Source organism: Suricata suricatta, chromosome 17, assembly GCF_006229205.1.
Source record: "Suricata suricatta isolate VVHF042 chromosome 17, meerkat_22Aug2017_6uvM2_HiC, whole genome shotgun sequence".
Taxonomy (NCBI): Eukaryota; Metazoa; Chordata; class Mammalia; order Carnivora; family Herpestidae; genus Suricata; species Suricata suricatta.
Genome location: NC_043716.1, coordinates 56,625,832 through 56,643,249, shown reverse-complemented (window position 1 = coordinate 56,643,249; position 17,418 = coordinate 56,625,832). Strand labels below are relative to the sequence as shown.

General features: G+C 66.6%; 1 protein-coding gene across 1 annotated transcript in view; it reads left to right on the top strand.

The window, feature by feature from the left end:
• Positions 1-17,418, top strand: part of BAIAP2 (BAR/IMD domain containing adaptor protein 2) — a gene marked incomplete at its 5' end in the record, with an annotated part of 58,132 nt that overhangs the window by 19,788 nt on the left and 20,926 nt on the right. Inside the window, 3 exons of the mRNA XM_029927116.1 lie at positions 14,645-14,706; positions 15,386-15,457; positions 15,939-16,076. Coding sequence (XP_029782976.1) covers positions 14,645-14,706; positions 15,386-15,457; positions 15,939-16,076 — 272 coding nt within the window. The remainder of the gene's footprint in view (positions 1-14,644; positions 14,707-15,385; positions 15,458-15,938; positions 16,077-17,418) is intronic.

Genomic DNA, 17,418 nt, shown 5'->3' with positions numbered 1-17,418 from the left:
ACCCTCAGCACACGAGCCGCGCCCTTGGCCCCAGGACAGCGGGGCGGCAGGTTTCTCCCCTGGTTCTGGCTGTCTGTGGTTGCGCAGTACGTCCGTGAGTGTGTAAGCTACATGCCGGGTGGTCACGTCTTCCTGAGGAGCTGAACCCTGTCCCCATGTGGTGGCCTTTCTGTCCCTTTGTGTGGAATGGGGATCGATTTCCTGCTCCTCTCCAGCCTGCAGCCCCAGGGGAGGGGCTGCTGTTTTGTGATCATTACCCTCCCTCCCCCCAGCCGGCCGGGAGGGAGGAGTGAGCCTCTGTCCTGGAAGGAAGCACGGGAGTGAGTGCCCCGTGGAGGTGGCGCCCCATGGCTTTTTGACCAGACGTGGTTTGCAGACACTCCATCTGGATGCCCCGCACCGTCTCGCTGCTGCATCCTTCCTGCCCGGCGCGAGGTCCTGAGCAGGCGCCCTGTGCTGCTCCGAGCTGAACCCCGAGGTTGTGAGGGCGGAGAAGCGTCTGTGCAGTTTTCCATTCGGAGTGGGCCCGCGGCCCCGTGGCGCCCCTCTCTCTGTGTGCAGGAGGCCGGCGGCCACTCTGCTTTTGGTCCTGCCGGTCCCCGGGCCCCTGGCTCCAGACCTCACAGAGGGGACCCCCTCTGACTCAGGGCTCCGCTGTGATGCAGCAGGTGGCTTGGGGAGCATGGGGACAGCCCTTCCAGCCCGCTCGCCAGCAGCTGGCATGCCTGGCAGTGCACAGCGCCCGCACGTCTCTGCTACAGCATGCCCCGGTGCCACCTCCTGCCCCGCCGAAGGGCACCTCTGGGCTGTGAGCCTTTGATCTGTGTGTGCCGGGGGAGGGGCAGCTCGTTCAACGCCCCGCTCTGTGCCTGGCTCTCAGAGTTGCTGTGCTTGCTCGGGGCAATGGCGAGTCCAGTCTGGGTCCAAGGCTGCAAGCTAGTCCTGGCATGTGGCTCCGCAGAAGGGCAGCATGGCTGCCGCCCCCCCCCCCCCCCCCCCGCCCGTGTCCCCGTGCCTCTGAGCCCCTTGGAGCAGCCTCCCTGACCCCACTCGGCCGCACGCCGTCACAGGTGCCATCCGCTGCGTGTGGCTATTTCCGGAACTCTCGCGTGGGCTCTGAGGTGGGTCAGGTTTGCCTCGCTCTCAGGCCAGTGGCCGGTGGCCAAGTGGGGCTGGCCCACACGAGCACCTGCCCGTGCAGGGCCGGGTCAGGGAGACCCCTGCCAGTGGCCAATGCCCCTCCACGCACTCTACTACTTTCAGCTTTGAATGACTGGATGTTTCAGTTCACGGAAGGGCAGGAAGTGCAGCGGAAAGAGCCTCGGGGCCGTCGGGTCTGCACTGCGGCCGCTCCCTGTCTGCCACAGGGATGTGCAGCCTTGGCCATGGGGCTCACGGCATGTGTGTACCCTGTCCAGCCGTGGAGGGGCTGGCTCCTGGGCCCTCTGTGCCGCTGTCATGGCCTCTCGAGAGTGGGCCCCGGGCCCGGGTCACCATGCACCCACTGCTCTGGGTCTCCGCTCACTGGCAGCAGTGCCCTGGGTGGCATGCAGCTGGACCAAGCCACAGCCCCACCCCTGGCTCTTCTGTCCAGGGCTGCGGTGTGCCAGGGGCCAGGCTGAGCCCAGGTGGGGAGCAGGACGTGGGGGCCGGAGTCCCCGTGTGCCTGGGCTCCTGGTATCCGTGTGCAGCGATTCAGGCCTTTCATGCTGCACTCAGGCAGAAGAGGATCCCATCACTTGGCCTCTGGCCTTCCCTGCCTTTCTGGAGGGTTCTAGACTTTTCAGGAAGGTGGGACTCCTTAAAGGGAAGCAGTGGTCATGGGGAGCCGGGCCCAACCTCTCCTGAGCCTGTTTCCCCGGCTTGCGGCAGCCTTCATGCTGAGCCTCCCCGCCCGCCCGTGGCCACCTCTGTTGGCCTCGTCCGTGTGAACACCGTTCTCAGTCTGTTTGCTGCCTTTGAAGAGGCCGTTGTCTGTGATCTGGGCGTGTGTGTTCCTGCAGGGCCCCGTCCGCCCGCCCGCAGCCAGCCCGCCCAGGCGCAGCGGGAGCCGTCCGGGCGCGGCCGGCAGCGCGGATGCTCACTGCTGGGAGGTGGCCTGGAGCCGGCCTGCTCTGGCCCCTGAGTTACTGGATTAGGGAACTCACGACCCAGACGCTTTCCCGCCGTCTGGCCGCGCTCCACACGTGGTGGTGGCCGAGCTTTCCCAGGCCGGGGGTTCGTTGCCGCTATGTCCCCTGCCCGCTCGCTGGCTTTCGTCCAGCTGGGCCTCAGGTGCATGTGCACGGGTGCCTGTCCCAAGCCTGGCGGGGCTGGAACGCAGGGCCCGGCGGAGGGAATGCCCTTGACTCTGTGACCTTAGGGACCTGGAGACTGTGGCTGGAAAGCTCCTGCTGGCGAGCTGGTTCTGAGACGCGGTCTCAGTGAGCCTCACCGCCCCCCCCCCCCCCCCCGCATCCCCGTCCGTGAGTGGCAGGGCCGATCGCACCTGTCCCAGGAGCTCGAGCGTGTTCCTGCCTCCCTTCAGGCGTGTGACAGCACTCCGTCTGACGTGCCGTCTGCTCTCAGGCCCCGCAGTAGAAACCGCCCCCGCTAAACCCTCCCGCCATCTGCAGGCCTCAGCCAGGTCCGTCTCACACGCAGGGGCCCTTGCTCTGAGCCCCCACGCCACCCGTCATGGCCACATGTGTCCGTGGCCAGCCTGGAACAGGCCCTCTTCCCAGGTGACACCGAGGCTCCCCCAGCAGCACGTGGAGGTGGGGGCACCTCCAGAGCAGAGGCAGTCGCTGGACTCCATAGGTAAAGCCATGCTTTCCTGGTCTTCTTTGGCCACGTGGACCTGCAGGGCCTGGCGGGGGACGGATTTCTGTGGACTCTATTCTCCTGCTCACTCTGCACAGACACCAGCTCGAAGCCAGCCTGGGAGCCGAGGGCAGCCTCGCCGTCTTGGGCTGTGTTCACCTGGCCCAGTGCGGCAGCTGAGGCTTCAGGGCTAAACACAGCAGGGCTGGGACGTGGGGGGTCCCCCTCAGGGTCCCCCGGGCTCAGCTGAGCGGCTCTCCTGCTGGGCCTCCCGTGAGCAGCTTAGCCCGCCCTCATGATCAAGGCTTCGTTAGGAGACGTCGGTAACCGTGTTAACTGCACCTGCCGTGCTCTCTGGGGCAGGACGGTCAACAGGGGATGGCGGTCGTGGTTGGGTTCTTGTCCTGGGGACGGGCTGCGGACTGCGGGGCCTGCCGCCGGGTTACCTGGGTTCCTGCTTGGAAGGCGGGGAGAGCAGCCTGACTGCTGTGCTGAGCGTGCTTCCTGGAGGGACACGGGGCCGGGCCCCTGCCGGCAGCTCACTCTGCTCTGAGAGTGAGTGCGTGGCCTGGCGTGCGGGGGGAGGCGCTCTGAGCCCTTGTGTGCACACACACACACTCACACACACACATCGCCGCGGCACGCCCAGGCCGGCCCCGGGGCCCAGAGCTTCCCCATTACAACCAGCGAGGTCCCCATCCTGTGACCTCACCCTGTCAACCCTGAATCGAGGCGCCATGGACTGTGCGCCGGGCCTGGAGTGGTGGCAGCATCCCCCCTGAGAGTGTCTGAGGACAGCACCCCTCCCCTTCTCGGGCTCAGCCAGGCCTCCTGTGGCAGCTCTAGGGCTGGTGCGGGAGGAGGGTGGGCACATCACAGACAGTGTGACGCTCTGACCGTGGCGATCGGGCACCCCAGTGACCAGTCCCCTCCACGTGGTCGCTGGTCTCTGTCCCTGCTTGTGTCTTGCCAGAGGTGGAGGGAGCCGGTGCTCAGGAGCCGGTCCCGGGAGAGCCGCCGTCCACCAGGACAGCTGCCCAGGGAGTGCGACGGGCAGGTTGCTGGAGAGTGGCGCCTGGCGGAGGGTCCTCGGAGGCCCGCGGCAAGGAGCCAAGCAGCAGCGCCTCCCCATGGCTGGGGCCACGGCCTCACGTCGCTCTGAGCTGGGGCTGGGGCCTGCGTGGCTGCTGGGGGTCTGGGCCCCACTGTGCTCACTCCTGACGAGGCCCAGGTGGCCCCCTGTGGCCCGGTGTCGAGGTTTGCTCCCCAGGTGACTTCGGTCACTAACATCTCCTTTGGGGAGAACCCCCCGCCGCGTGTCTCCTGGCACCGTCGTACCAGGCGGAGCGAAAGACGAGGCTGGCAGTGGCGAGCCTGCTAGAGACGCGCGAGGAGGGGCGGGGCGGGGGGGTGCTGTCCCCTCCGCCTCCCGCAGGGGCTGCGGCTCCCTGTGCTCGTAGCATGGGGTCCCCGGTGGAGAAGGGGCCGGAGGGGGTCAGTGCCCCTGGCAAGCCCCGCGCCAGCTCTGTGCGCCGCCAGGGCTCGCAGCCCCACGTGCTCCTCCCGCCTTGGCACCCTGCCATCCTGGACGGATATCTGGGACCCCAGCACCCACCACGTGCCTGTGGGACACCGCTGAGGACAGCGTCCAGGCACACATTTGGCAGCAGGAGGCTGGGGGCGGGCTTGAGATTCTGAGATCCAAACAGACTCCCCGGCGCAGCCGATGCAGCCCAGGAGCAGACCTGGAGCAGGTCCCCTGGCGGGCCTCCCCCCGCCTCTGCCGTGAAGGCCTGGTGCCCGGGCGTGGACGGCTGACGTGGCATCGACATGGTGGGCCCCGCGGTCTCCCTGTGCCTCTGAGAGCGCGTTGGTGAGGATCCCTGTCTGCTCTCGTCGCCATGGCAACGCAACCATCGATTTTTCTCTTGCTTCCCCCACCCCTCGAATCAGCCGCCTTCTGGTTTTGCCTTTTTTTGTGGGCGGGAGAAGAACTCGCTTCTCCCCAGGAGGGGCTGGCGGCTCCCAGGCCAGTGGGGAGGACGGCGGTGGCAGCTCCTCCCAGGGCCAGGGTCCCCCCGGCGGTGTCTGAGCTCCGCGTCCCCATGGCCCTGACAGTGCAGCGTCCCTCAGCCCCTGTGCCGTCTTCCCCGCAACAGCGCCCTGTGTCTGTGCCGTGCTCGGGCACATACGGGTGAGCCCTCGGAAGTGCCGTCCGCCCTGGAAGCCGGCAGGGTGATCGAGCTCCATGGACGTCTGCTCCAGAAGGTGGTGTGTGCTCGCAGCCGCTCTTGAACAGCTGACCCCTGGCCCAGAGCCCCTCTTGAAACGACACGTACCAGAGACATGAGCTCTTGGTGGCCTTGGTGGCCGCTCGTGACCACAAGGGATGCCGTGATCTCTGAGAAGCGCCAGCGCGTCCCTCCTACCAGGTCGGTCCAGCCCCAGAAAGCCCAGAGGGAGGTCACATGCCTTCTGTGCGCCCTCTGGCACTGCGTAGGGCTCTGAGGACTCGCCCAGTGCAGGGCCCTGCCCGGGGGTAGGGGAGGAGGCAGAGGGCATTGGCGATCCTGCCCACCCAGCACAGTGCCCCAGGCTGCAAGGTCCTCCAGGGCTGGATGCCGAGTGGCAGCGGGGTGCGGCTCGTGGCTGCCGCGGTCCTCCCCTGGACTCTGGGTCCCAGGCCCCCAGGGGAGACCGGCCAACACAGGTTCCACTGGCGTGACTGTCGAATGACTCTCCTTTCTCTCGAGGGCTCCTGGGGGTCCCCATGGTCCATGGCCTTACCCCTTCCCTGGCCTTGGGCTCCCACGGACTCCTCCAGGGAGACCCTGGTGTCTCCGGCCTGGCCAGACTTCCGATCGGGGAATGCACCCCTACAATCACGTCTCGGGGTCCCTCCTGCCTCACATGACCACTACACTCGTCAGCATGGTCTCGGATGGCACATTCTGCTCCTGATCTCCCCTGGGCCACCTCGACCCCTGCCTTGAACAGGCCTGGTGGCTGTGATCCCAGGGTCCTGGAGGGGCCTTGGCTCTGAGCACACAGCCTAGAGCCCTGGGGTCTTCCTGCTTTTGCCACATGGTCACGTCCAGTCCTGTCAGGGTGTGGTCCCCCGCCCCCCCCATTACAGCACCGCCGGACACCCCCCGTCTTGTAGCGCGGGCTCTCCCAGCTCCTGCTGATGCCACACCCTCGTGGGTGGCTGCCCCACGCAGGGCTCCTCGTGGCCACAGGGCCCTGTGACACTAGCGGCCAGGATCTCAGCTAGTGCGGCCGCCCCCACTGCAGGAAGGGCGCGGCAGGCAGGAGATGTCTGGTGCTCAGACCCCGCCATCTGGGCCTGCCTTTGTCACCTAGGGAGAAGGCGTCAGGTGGGAGGCTAGGGGCACCTACGGTACCCACCCCTTGGCCGGAAGGAGGTGGTGGCCTCCCACAGGCACAGGCCTGGCTTCCCAGGGAGACCAGACGTTGTCCCTGTGCTGGGGCTTTTCCCGTCTCTCTCCCTGTTTCCTTCCCGGCTTAAACCACCACCATCCTGCCTGCGCAGGGGCGGTGTGCCCGGAGGGGCCTCTGGCGTCAGGGCGGTGCTGCGCCCCCGATCCTCACCGACGTCGTCGCCCGGCCCAGGCCCCTGATCACGAGCTGCGTGGCCCTGCTGATGGAATCACGCCGCCAGCCCCGCCGTCCATGCTTTAGCCCCGGGGGGAGGGGCCGTCCTGCAGCCCCGCCCCGCAGACGCCTCTCTGGGAGGGTCGGTCACCCCAGGGCCGCGCTCCCGGGAGAACACCCGCTCTGTAGACAGGCCACAGAGCAGAAGCTGGGCTCCGGGGACTCAGCCCCGCCGTGTGGGGGAGCGAGTTCTGGAGGCCCGGCTGGGTGTCTGGCCCTCTCTCCCCTCCCCGAGTCAGGGCTCAGCCAGCCTGGGCCTCAGATTGACGCTGCCCCCCCCCCCCCCGCCCCGAGCTTCTTCAGAAAGGTAAAAACGGGACCGCCTTACGACCCCGCAGTCACAGCACTGGACGTTTACCGGAAGAACACAAGAAACACTGACTCCCAGGGACTCAGGCGGCCGGTGTCACATGCAGCGTTATCAGTGGGAGCCAAGCTGTGGAGGAGCCCCAAGTGTCCGTAGATCGGCGAACAGAGGGAGGAGATGTGGGGGTGCAGACAATGGAGTAGTACTCAGCCAGAAAGAACGAGGCCTTGTCATTTGTGACGGCGTGGATGGAGCAGGAGCGCGTGATAGTGAACTACGCCGGTCGGAGAAAGACAGATGCCCTCTGGGTTCGCTGATACGTGGGACTTAAGGAACAAGACAGATGAACAAAGGGGAAAAGAGAGACCAATCAGGAGCCGGACTCTTAACTACAGAGAGCACCCGATGCTCACGGCGGGGGGCGGGGGGCGGGGGGGCATGTGATGGGGGCAGGGGGTGCGGGGGACATGTGACAGGCACCGGGTGGAAGACGGCGTCACTGTGTTGTACACCTAAGCCTGACGTCACCCTGCGTGATAACCGAGTGGGATCACGGTGAAGGCAGGGACTGCCCTCCTGAGCCGCCTCCGCCCGCGGCCCCCACCTTCCTCCCAGATGCCGGGGTCAGGGTGTACGCGCGTCCCCACCAGGGCACCTCCAGACCTGTCCGTGGGGAGGGGATGCTCACCTGGCCATCCCCGGGCCCCAGCCCTGTCCCCTGGCCTGCTCCCTTGTACCATGGGGTCAGCACAGGCCACTGGCTGCCTTCGTGGGAGCCACCCCCAGCTGCCTCCTCGGGCATGTGTCACGCTGGCAGAAATGGTTCTTTTTTAAGCTTCAGTGGGGTGTTAACTCATCCTTGGGAAATGGCGTCTTGACTCCTTGGGGATTAGGAACCGGCGGGATGGCCCCGGGGCAAGGGGTCTTTCAGCGGACTCTGGCACCCACCCGGCCCTGTCCCCGGCCCGTGTTTGCTGTGGTCTGCCAGATTCGTGCTCCCTTTCAGCTTCCTGTCATTGGAGCGTTGTAAGAACACTTCGTATCTTCTGCAAAAAAGAAAAAAAAAGCAGCCTGGATCTTCCCAAATGTCAGCATGGTGACCGTGTGGGGGGCTGCTGGGGGCCCAGACGAAGACCCCAGAGCCCACGGAGGAAGACGTGGCTCCGGGCGCCGCTCCCTCCGTGCTCCTTCCTGGAACCTGTCTGCGGGCCCGGTTAGGACACTGGGCTCCGGGCCCCTGAAGCAGCCTTTGGAAAGACAGGGTGCCGAGTCCCGGAGAGAGCACGGAGCCGGGCGGGGAGGGGTTCGGGATGCGCCGTGCGCAACGTCCCACCGAGTGTGTGTCGGGGGTGGCCGCGTGCTGCTGGGGCACCGGCCGGCTCTCAGCGGGCAGCCTGGCTTGCCGGAGCCGCGTCCCGAGGCCGCCAGCGGCTCGGCAGAGCGCGTGCGTTCGCGTGCGTGCGTGTTACAAGCAGAGCGCTGAAGCAAGCGTGGTCAGACGTCGCGGGGACCCAGGTGGTGGCGAACTGGTAATTGTCTGTTATCCTGGCGGTCCCCCGAAGGGCTGGAGGGTCGGGCGGGGGGAGCGCGTGCTGTGCTCTGAGCCACGGAAGAATGTGCTCCGAAGCCGTGGCTCCCAGCTCGTTTGCCCAGGGCCGCCGGCGGAACCTCGTGGGTGCGGCTGCAGAACCGGCCTGGACGTGCCCCAGGCCTCCTCCCAGCTCACAGAGGCCTGGGTGCCGCTGTCGCCGCTTCGGGGCCTGCCTGGCACTGCCGGTTCCCACGGGAGGTGGGTCTGCGCCGGTGCTGGTGCTGGGGTCCCAGAAGCTGCAGGACGGGTGTCCCCTCTGCCGGCTGCCAGCTGTGGCTGTGGCCTCTGTGCCACACGGTGGCCACCAGGAGAGCCCCGGGGCCAGATCCCCTCTGCCCTAGCCCTGTCGACTTCCTTGGGCTTCTCTGAGCACACCGGGCAGCACACGGGCACCACGCGGAGCGTCTACTAACGATCTCACCCAGAGCAGCACCTGCGCCGGCGGCTCGGGGCCCTGACTGCAGAGGATGAAGTGTGAGCGGGTGCCCCAGGCTGGGAGCGACCACCTTCACCAGGGACAGTTCTCAGGTCGAGATACCGGCCTGCAGTTGGTAGGGTCTGTACTTTAGAAAATTGGGTACTTGTTCTTTCCTTAGTTTAACGGAATCTTTTACCTTTCCCCGAGAGCCCAGTGAGGGGGGACATTTGAAGGGTTCCTTGGTTCTGCAGTCGATCTACTGCTGCGGCCCCGCGGCCCCGAGCGCGCGTAAGCAGGTGGCCACGTCCTGCTCTGTTGGGGCGGCGCATCCCTCCAAGCCGGCTCCCTGGGAGTTCTGAGAGCATCTCCTCGGTCATCTGCTCGCTGGACACGGCCACGCGCCAGCGGGCACTTCCTTCCATGTCCGGTCCTCACCTAAGTGTCAGGGTCCCCCTGGGAGCCTTAGTCCTGCTGCTTTGCCGAGCACGGGCCCTGCCTGGCATCCACCCGGCCCCCGCTCGGCGCCCTCGGGCCCCCCCCCCCCCCCCCCCCCCCCCCCCCCCCCCCCCCCCCCCCCCCCCCCCCCCCCCCCCCCCCGCTCGCCACATTCCGGTGAAGTCCACGCAGAAAGACTGATGGTTGTCGGGGGCTGGAGGGGTGGGAGTCTGTGGGGGCAGGGCTCCCTCGGAGGTGACGGGCTGTTTTGGAGTCAAGGGTGGTGGTCACTCAACACCGTGCATATGCTTGACACAGCTGCCTCTCAGGGGCTCCCAGGCCCGGGTTCCAGCACGGTTTCCTTGCTGGGGGCCGGGCCCCCCCTTGTGCCCCCCCCCCCCCCCGCCGCCTCTGGGCTGGGCCACCACCCTGCGGTTCCAGGGCCCCCAGCCCCTCTTCGGTTGCACATGGACCTGCCTACAGGATGCTCAGGCTTCCTGGTCACGATCGGTCATGCCTGTCCCACTGCTGTCCCGAATTAGCCACATGAGACAAAACGGGCTTGAGTCCAGCCAAACGTCTCCTGCACGTTTCCCTCCCTGCTGTGGGTTGTGCTGCCCCCGGCACGCATGCCTGTGCGTGCTCGTGAATGTGTGAGCGCGTGCGCATGCCTGTGCGTGTGTGTGCAGGGGTGTATGCATACGTGCACATTCGGGTATAGGTAGTATGTCACACGTGTGTGTTTATGTAGGAGTGTGTGCCTGTGTTTGCACACACGCACACGCACACATGTATTTGTGTATGCATAGTGTCACACGTGCACGTGCGTGCAGGAGTGTATGACGTGTGTGTGCGTGCGCGTGCCGGCACGGGCATGTGTTCCTGTGCGTGTATGCGTGTGTGTGCGCGTGCGTGTGTGTGTGGTGGCTGCCCGGCCCTGCCGTCCCCCTGGGGGAGGGGTGTTGCCATGGGTACGGAGTTCCACTCTGCACCTAAAGACGTGTGAAGTCACCGAGAAGACCCGAAGTGTCAAACCTCGGAACCGAGGGGGTTCAGCCAGCGGTGACTCGGGGCTGAGCCGGCTGCGTGGCCGGCAGGGCACAGGCTTCATGGGAGGGCTGAGGGGGCGTGGCCTCTTACTCAGACGCCCGTGTTGCAGGCAGCGTTCTGTCCAGCACGAAGCGTGGCGCCGTGTGTGCCTTGTCTCTTGTCCTTGTCCCTGACGGCCCTTCAGACCCTTTTCCCCACCTGTGTGACTCCCCGAGCCAGTGAGGCCCCTCGCCTCCAAGCCGCCACCAGGCTCTGGGCGTTGCTGACTCATTGGCCACGGGTGTGGCCCGGCTGCCCTCCCACCGCCCGCAGCACCTCAGGCGTGGGCACCTGCCGCCCACCGCCCCCCCCCCACCGTGTTGACACTTTGGCACGCAGTTCCATCAGCCGGTGGCGCTTGGCACTGAGCTGTCCTGCTGTTTGCTCTGGCAAGGCTGGGTCTGAGCTGCTATTTTAAACCTGGTTTTTCGAGTTTGGGAGCCACCTGTGCTGTGAGCCTGGGACACAGATCCCCAGGGCCCCATGCGCCTGCCCTCAGGAGGCCAAGGGGACAGCCCACAGCCGCCTCTTTCACAGGCGGCGGGTCCTGGGGGCGTGCCTCCACTCCAGGCTGTCCTTTGCGCATGGGAGATGGCGTGGAGGGAGTCACAGAACCCAAAACTGAGGCCCGGCTCCTGCGGGGGCCTCTAAGGACCTGCACTAGCCCGCCTTCTGGGACCCGGTTCGGGGACAAGGGGGAGTTCGTGCTGATGCCTCAGGTTCTCCGTGTTGCTCGGGGAGCCTGGTTTGGGCTCCTCCTGGCAGGGGTGAGGCTGCCCTGCAGCTGGCTCGGGGTGCCCAGTGCACCCAGGGGCCGGGTGCCCGATGGGGGCTGTTTACCCCCTGCTCCCGCGTCGCATGCTTCCTGTGGCTGCGTGTAAAGTGTGGTTTAAAAACTGACCGTGTGGGCTGGCGTGCGCGCGCCCTGGCTTCGTGGCCCCCAGACCGTGTGGGCTGGCGTGCGCGCGCCCCTGAGCGTGTCGGCTGCGGGGCCACAGCGGCAAGAGCCCCTCAGGCCTGCAGGTGCGGGGGCCTCGGAGCCTCTCTGTGGTGCTGACTGTTCTCAGACGCTGGGGGGGGCGCGGGCTCTCCAGGAAATACGTGCTTTCAATGTGACCTTCACGTTGACTTCTAATTCTGGGGTCTAGAGCGTGGCTGACACCACGGGTGCTGCCTGGCCCGGGGCGGGGGGGCGCTGCTGGACTGTGTGAGACCGTGGCCGGACTGCTTCCCTCGTGTCTTCCTTCCGGACTTGATGCCCCTCGGGGCGCCCTGGGGACCAAAGAGGAGGGTGTGAGGGCAGTGCCCACAGGCCAGCTCTGGGGCTCTTCCTCATGCCTACCAGACCTTGTGCCTCTGGGTGCTGCCCCCCTCAGCCTTCATTTAACCAAGTCCCAGATGCCAGTGGGGGCCCCAACACAGGAAGACTCCTGCATCACAAAGAAAATTCTAGATGTTGTCCCGATTTTAGGGCGAGGAGTGTCCTGGGAAACTTAAGGATGAAAAGCACAAAGAATCAGAGTGAACGTGGAGCTGCTCCTCTGGGTCCTGGGCTGGCTCTGAGCACCAGGGGCGGGGCCGTGGGTCTGGGATGGGGACACGACTCCACTGTGCACCCCAGATCAGGGTGCCAAGGACCGAGCATGATGCCCAGGGTCAGCCCGTGCAGGTGCTGGTGGGGCCTGTGGGTCTGCACCAGGCAGGGGTGGGCAGCCTGGCACCTTCCCCAGGGCTGCCCTGGCCAGGACCCAGGCACTCCTGTTCATCCCAGTGGCTTCCCTCCAGCCAAGGCTGGGGACCAGGCCCCTGTGTCGCCTTCTGTCTCCTGTCATTCTTGGCGTGTTCCCTAGCACATCAGGCCTCCAGGGTTGGGATCCGGTGGGAGTAGAGTCAGCCTTTCCTGCAGGGGTGGGTCAGCCCCGCCCCTTGGCATGTGGCCAACCGCATGTGGGGCCACAGCTCCGACCCGACCACAGGACGCTATGGTGGAGACAGGGCCTTCTTTCAAGGGCTGCCCCTCCCTGCCCCGCGCCCCGCAGCACCCTCAGGCCCGAGGTCAGCCCAGGAACGGGAGTAACTCGAGGTAGGCGTGGCCCGTGCAGAGGCTCTGGTGCTGGTGGCGGTGGCAGTGGTGGCACGCGGTGGCACTTGTCACATCGCGTTAGGTGGCTTGCACACTGGGAGCTCCTGGGTCTGCCTCCGCTCCCTCCCAGCTTGTGGGTCCTGGAGATGGCCCGGCGGGAACCAGCTCTGGTCCGGGGGCCAGGTCTCGTGGCCCAGCCCCTGAGAATCCCAGGCCATGGGGCCGTAGCAGTGGCTCAGGCTCAAACACACCGTCTCTCACTTCTATCCACACTCACACCAGGGCCATGGCAATGGCCCTTCCTGGGGCCCTTCCTCCCCCCAGGCCTCCCAGAGGCCAGGCCCCAGCCTGGCAGGCCTGAGGGGGCCTCTGTACCTGCTGGGCTCAGGGTCGGGTGAGGAGGAGGGCTGGGTCAGCCTCGCACATCCTGTGGTGGGCCAGCGGGGTCCTGGCTGCCAGGGGAGTTGGTGACAGAAGTGCGTGTGTCTGTCTGAGGCAGAGCAGGTGTCACAGGGTGAGTGAGCTCAGGACCCTGCCGGGTGGGGGCCTCTTGCTCAGGTGGAGCCTGGGGTCGGTGCCGGCCGCAGGGCCGTCCGCATGGTCCCAGCGGTGCTCAGCGTGCCTGTGGCCCTCAGGCCAGGACACTGTCACAGCTTGGGGAACAGCCAGTGGCCCAGAGAAGCGGGCCTCCCCGGAGCCCCGTTGTGCTTCTGGGAGGGAGAGTGACCCCAGAGAGGCCGTCCACGTGCCCGGGGGGCAGCACTGCCCCATTGGGGTTTCTCAGGGAGGCCACAGGAACTCTTATCACTTCTGGCTGGCCTTGCTGGGCGCCGGGGTACCCCCATGGCTGCCCCCCAAAAGGATTCTCTGGGTTACATGCTCCTGGGTGTTCCAGGCGCGAGCAGGGAGGGCGTGCCGGTGTGGGCCGTGCCTCAGGGGCGGATTTGCCAGCAGTGACCACCCTGGAGGGCAGAGCGGGCCCTGTTCCCTGTGTCTGCGGCACGTGGATGCTGTTTGCTCCACAGTGGCCTCCACGTGAGGACCAGCCACTCAGCTGAACGCAGCTCGGCTGCCCATTCCAGCGCCCCCTCCGCTCTGGGTGGGGGTCTTTCGTGCCGCTGGGCAGCCCTGAGGGTCTTGGGAGGGAGTCTCACTGAATGGTTTGCAGCCTAGAGCCTGTGTCCTGTGGTCCTGACTGGGGGGTGGGTGCTGGGGCTCTGCTGACCGTGGTTCTGTCTCAGGCTGTGCGGTGTCCCTCCGTCTGTGGCCACAGCCTGAGACGCCCAGGGCTGGGCACCTGCTGGTCACAGTGACCACGCTTCAGGATGGCAGCCGTGTGGAACGTTCGGGAGCTTTGGGAGAAGGAAGCACTCGGCTGAGCTCCCTGCCCCCAGATGCCTGTGTCCAGCTCCTCCCTGTCTCCCTCCCCTTCGTGGAGCTGGGGAGGGGAGGGGGCCACTGGAGGTGCCTCACAGCAGCCTGTCTGCTACTGGGAGGGATTGGGGGGTTTGGCCTGATACCAGGTCAACCCAGAAACCTGCAGAGTCCTGGCAGGCGCCCTGCCTGCCGGCGAAGTGAGCCGTGTCCTTGACATGCAGGCTGGGAACAGCCTCCGGGTGACAGCCTGCCCCTTTTGTGCTGCCACATTCAGTTTCCTCATGTGGCTCTGGAGACGGGGCCGGGACATATCAGTGTCCCCAAAGCGTCACTGCTCCAGAAAAGGTGTTTGGAGGGCTGTGCCACACGCTCTGATTGTCCCCAGAGGCCCTCGAGAGGTCAGCCGGGCCTGCGCCCTCGGGCTCCCTCCCCCCTGGGGCCTGCAGCTGGGTCTCGTGTTGGCCCCGGTGTCGGGTCTGCTGGGCCCAGCGCCCCATGGTGGCGGCTGCGTGTGGGAGTGAGACACGGGGTAAGACCCAGGGCCTTCCGCTTGTTTCCTTGTGTGAGCCTGGGCTCTGGTGCTGGCGCTGAGGAGTCTCACCCCCAGAGTCACTCGGTGATCGGGTGCTTGAGGCCTGGCATCCCTTGTCATTCTAGAATCCCCCGTCTCACCACAATGGTGGCATCAGGAGAAAGAGCGCCCTCTCTCCTGCTCCTGGCGCACGTCTGCCTGCCGCCACCCGGCCTAGGCCTCTGCTCCTGCCTCCAGCACCCTGGTCCTCGCCGCGGGAGGGGTGACGGGCGGAGGGCCGGGAACGCAGTGCTTAACTTTGCTCCCTTCCCTTCTCTGCCCTCTTGTCTTCCTAGGTGACGTTCTCTTTCAGATGGCTGAAGTCCACAGGCAGATTCAAAATCAGTTGGAAGAAATGGTGAGACCCCCAGGGAACAAAGGGGCAAGTGCCCGTGTGCAGGCCCGGTCAGAGGGGAGGGGCGGAGCCGGCTCTGTGGCCTTGGCCACACGTCTCCCCGGGCGTCGCATAGTGGCCACGCTCAGAAAGGTGGGGACATGCCCCAGACCCAGGACAGAAGTCACACACTGGGGAGGTGACTCACTGTGGGGGCCAAGTCAACACAGAAGGACCCAGGGGCAGAGGGCCTGAGGCAGACAGGACCCCACAGGGGCCAGGCAGGGACACCGTGCGCGACGGGCCTGGGGCAGCACCCAGCGGGTCTCTCAGGCCCCTCCCAGTCTGCATCAGGCCCGTGCCTCGTGTCAGTTTGAGAGACTCCTCAGCACTGGCGAGCAGTCAGGGAGGGCGGGGAGCTGTCTCTGCCCCCCTCCCCCCTCCCCATTCCTCACCGGGAACAGAGTCCCGAGGCCACGGAAGACCAGAGTGACCTGACGTCCTGACCTCTGGTCAGTTCTCGGTGCTGGAGCCCGGGCCCGCCTGTCTGTGCAGGGCCATCGGCTCAGGGCTCACACAGAGGCCTTTCCTCCGGGGTGGCCCGTGTCTGGGCCATTGTGATGACCGTCCCCTCTCCCGGGCGCTCTGTCCCCTTCTCCTCGCGTCGTGTTGAGCTGACGGCCGTTGTGTCCTCTCTGTGCAGCTCAAGTCTTTCCACAACGAGCTGCTCACGCAGCTGGAGCAGAAGGTGGAGCTGGACTCCAGGTACCTGAGTGTAAGTAACCCTGCCCGCCGGCCCCGCGCTGCCCCCACCGCCTACAGGGCTCTCAGCGTGCTGGGGGCTCCCCGTCCAGCAGCCCCGGAGTGGGGGGGACGCCACATGGCCATCCTGCTGCCCCCGCTGCCCTGGGGCGCGACCATGGCACGGGGCCGCCACCCCGCAGAGCCCGCGGATTCTCTGACCTCCGTGATCTCACCGTCGTCCTCCCGATGGTACCTGTGCCCCATCACCCGCCACCGGCCCCGGGCTCTGGTGGGGGGTCGACATGACTTCACTCGAGACGCCCTGGCTCTCGGTGGCACAGGAGGGGACAAGGCAATGCCCAGTTTTCACCTCTGGGAGCAGACCCTGGCCGTGCTCTCCCCTCTCGGCCTGCTGTCCCTCCGGGCTGGGGTGGCGGCCTCTGGGCAGAGGGCGGGAGGGGCCAGGGGCTCATCGGTCCCTGCTTAGCGCTCGTTCTATGTCTGAATCTCAGGCCGCGTTGAAGAAATACCAGACGGAGCAGAGGAGCAGGGGCGACGCGCTGGACAAGTGTCAGGCCGAGCTGAAGAAGCTGCGCAAGAAGAGCCAAGGCAGCAAGAACCCACAGAAGTACTCGGACAAGGAGCTGCAGGTGGGCCCGGCCTCGGGGCTGGTGTGGGCTCCGGGCTGCGGGTGGGGCCTGGCCACGGGGTTTCTGTGGGCTCCGGGCTGCGGGTGGGCCCGGCCTGGGGCTGGTGTGGGCTCTGGGCTGTGGGTGGGCCCAGCCTCGGGGCTGGTGTGGGCTCCGGGCTGTGGGTGGGCCCGGTCACAGGGTTTCTGTGGGCTCCGGGCTGCGGGTGGGGCCTGATCACGGGGTTTCTGTTAGCTCTGAGCTGCGGGTGGTCCGGCCATGGGGCTGCTGTGGGCTCCGAGCTTCGGGTGGGCCCAGCCATGGGGTTTCTGTAGGCTCCGGGCTACGGGTGGCCCCGGCCACGGGGTTTCTGTGGGCCTGGCCATGGCAGTTTCTCTGGGCTACGAGGGCTGCCTGTCCAGGAGCTGGCATGTGGCCAATGTGTGACCCTGCAGCCCCCTGCTCTGCTCCTGTGTCCTCCGTGGGGACCTGGAAGGCTTTCCACCAAAGGGGCAGAAACCCCAAGGACCGCCTCCTGCCCCGTTCCTCTGGACCCTGCGTTAGAGAAAAACCTCAGACTGCCGGTCTAAGGAGCCTGTGGCTGCCCGGCCCCGGGACTGGGCCCAGCGCCTCTGCAGGCAGACGCCGGCTGGTCGAGCGTCTCAGCTACCCCGCCGTGAGCGGCAGATGGCACAGGAGGGGCCGGCGCTGGCTCCCCTTGCCGTTGTGCCCAGCACGGCAGGCGCCACGTCCTGAGCAGGGCTGGGACTTAGGGCAGCGCGGCCCATGACGGGCACGGCCCCAATTCAGCTGGTTTGCCAGAACTCCCTGGCCAGCTGACACAGATCGGGCCCAGAATGCCCAATCCCCGGCTCACCCAACTCAGATGAGGAGGAGAGACAAACCAGGACAGGTGTGTCCGAAGGAAACATCAGGAAAACCTGTCCCGGCGCTTCCGGGGAGCAAGCGCCTCAGGGATGGGCGTGGCCCCTTCCTGAGGCTGTCGGGTTGACACCCCCTGAGGCGCGCCGTGTGGCCCTGCTCTGGGGCTGTGGATGTGTGTGCAGGCGCTGGGGTGCTGGGGCGCACGTGCGGACTGACCGGGGGGCCGTGCAGCACGTGCCCTCCTGGTGCATGGCGCAGGCGGGCAGGCCTGGAATGACGCACAACCCGCCAGCGGCAGGGGACAGCCATCGCCCTGTGTGTGAGGCAGCAGGGGAGGGGAGGGGGGGGAGGGAAGGGGGCAGCCCTCCCGCTGCTCTCAGTGCGCTTCTCCTGTGTCAGGCTCAGGGCGCAGCCCGAGCTCGCCCCTAACCTGTCACCGCCCTTGCAGGACTGCCCCAAAGGCCGCCGGGCAGAGTCC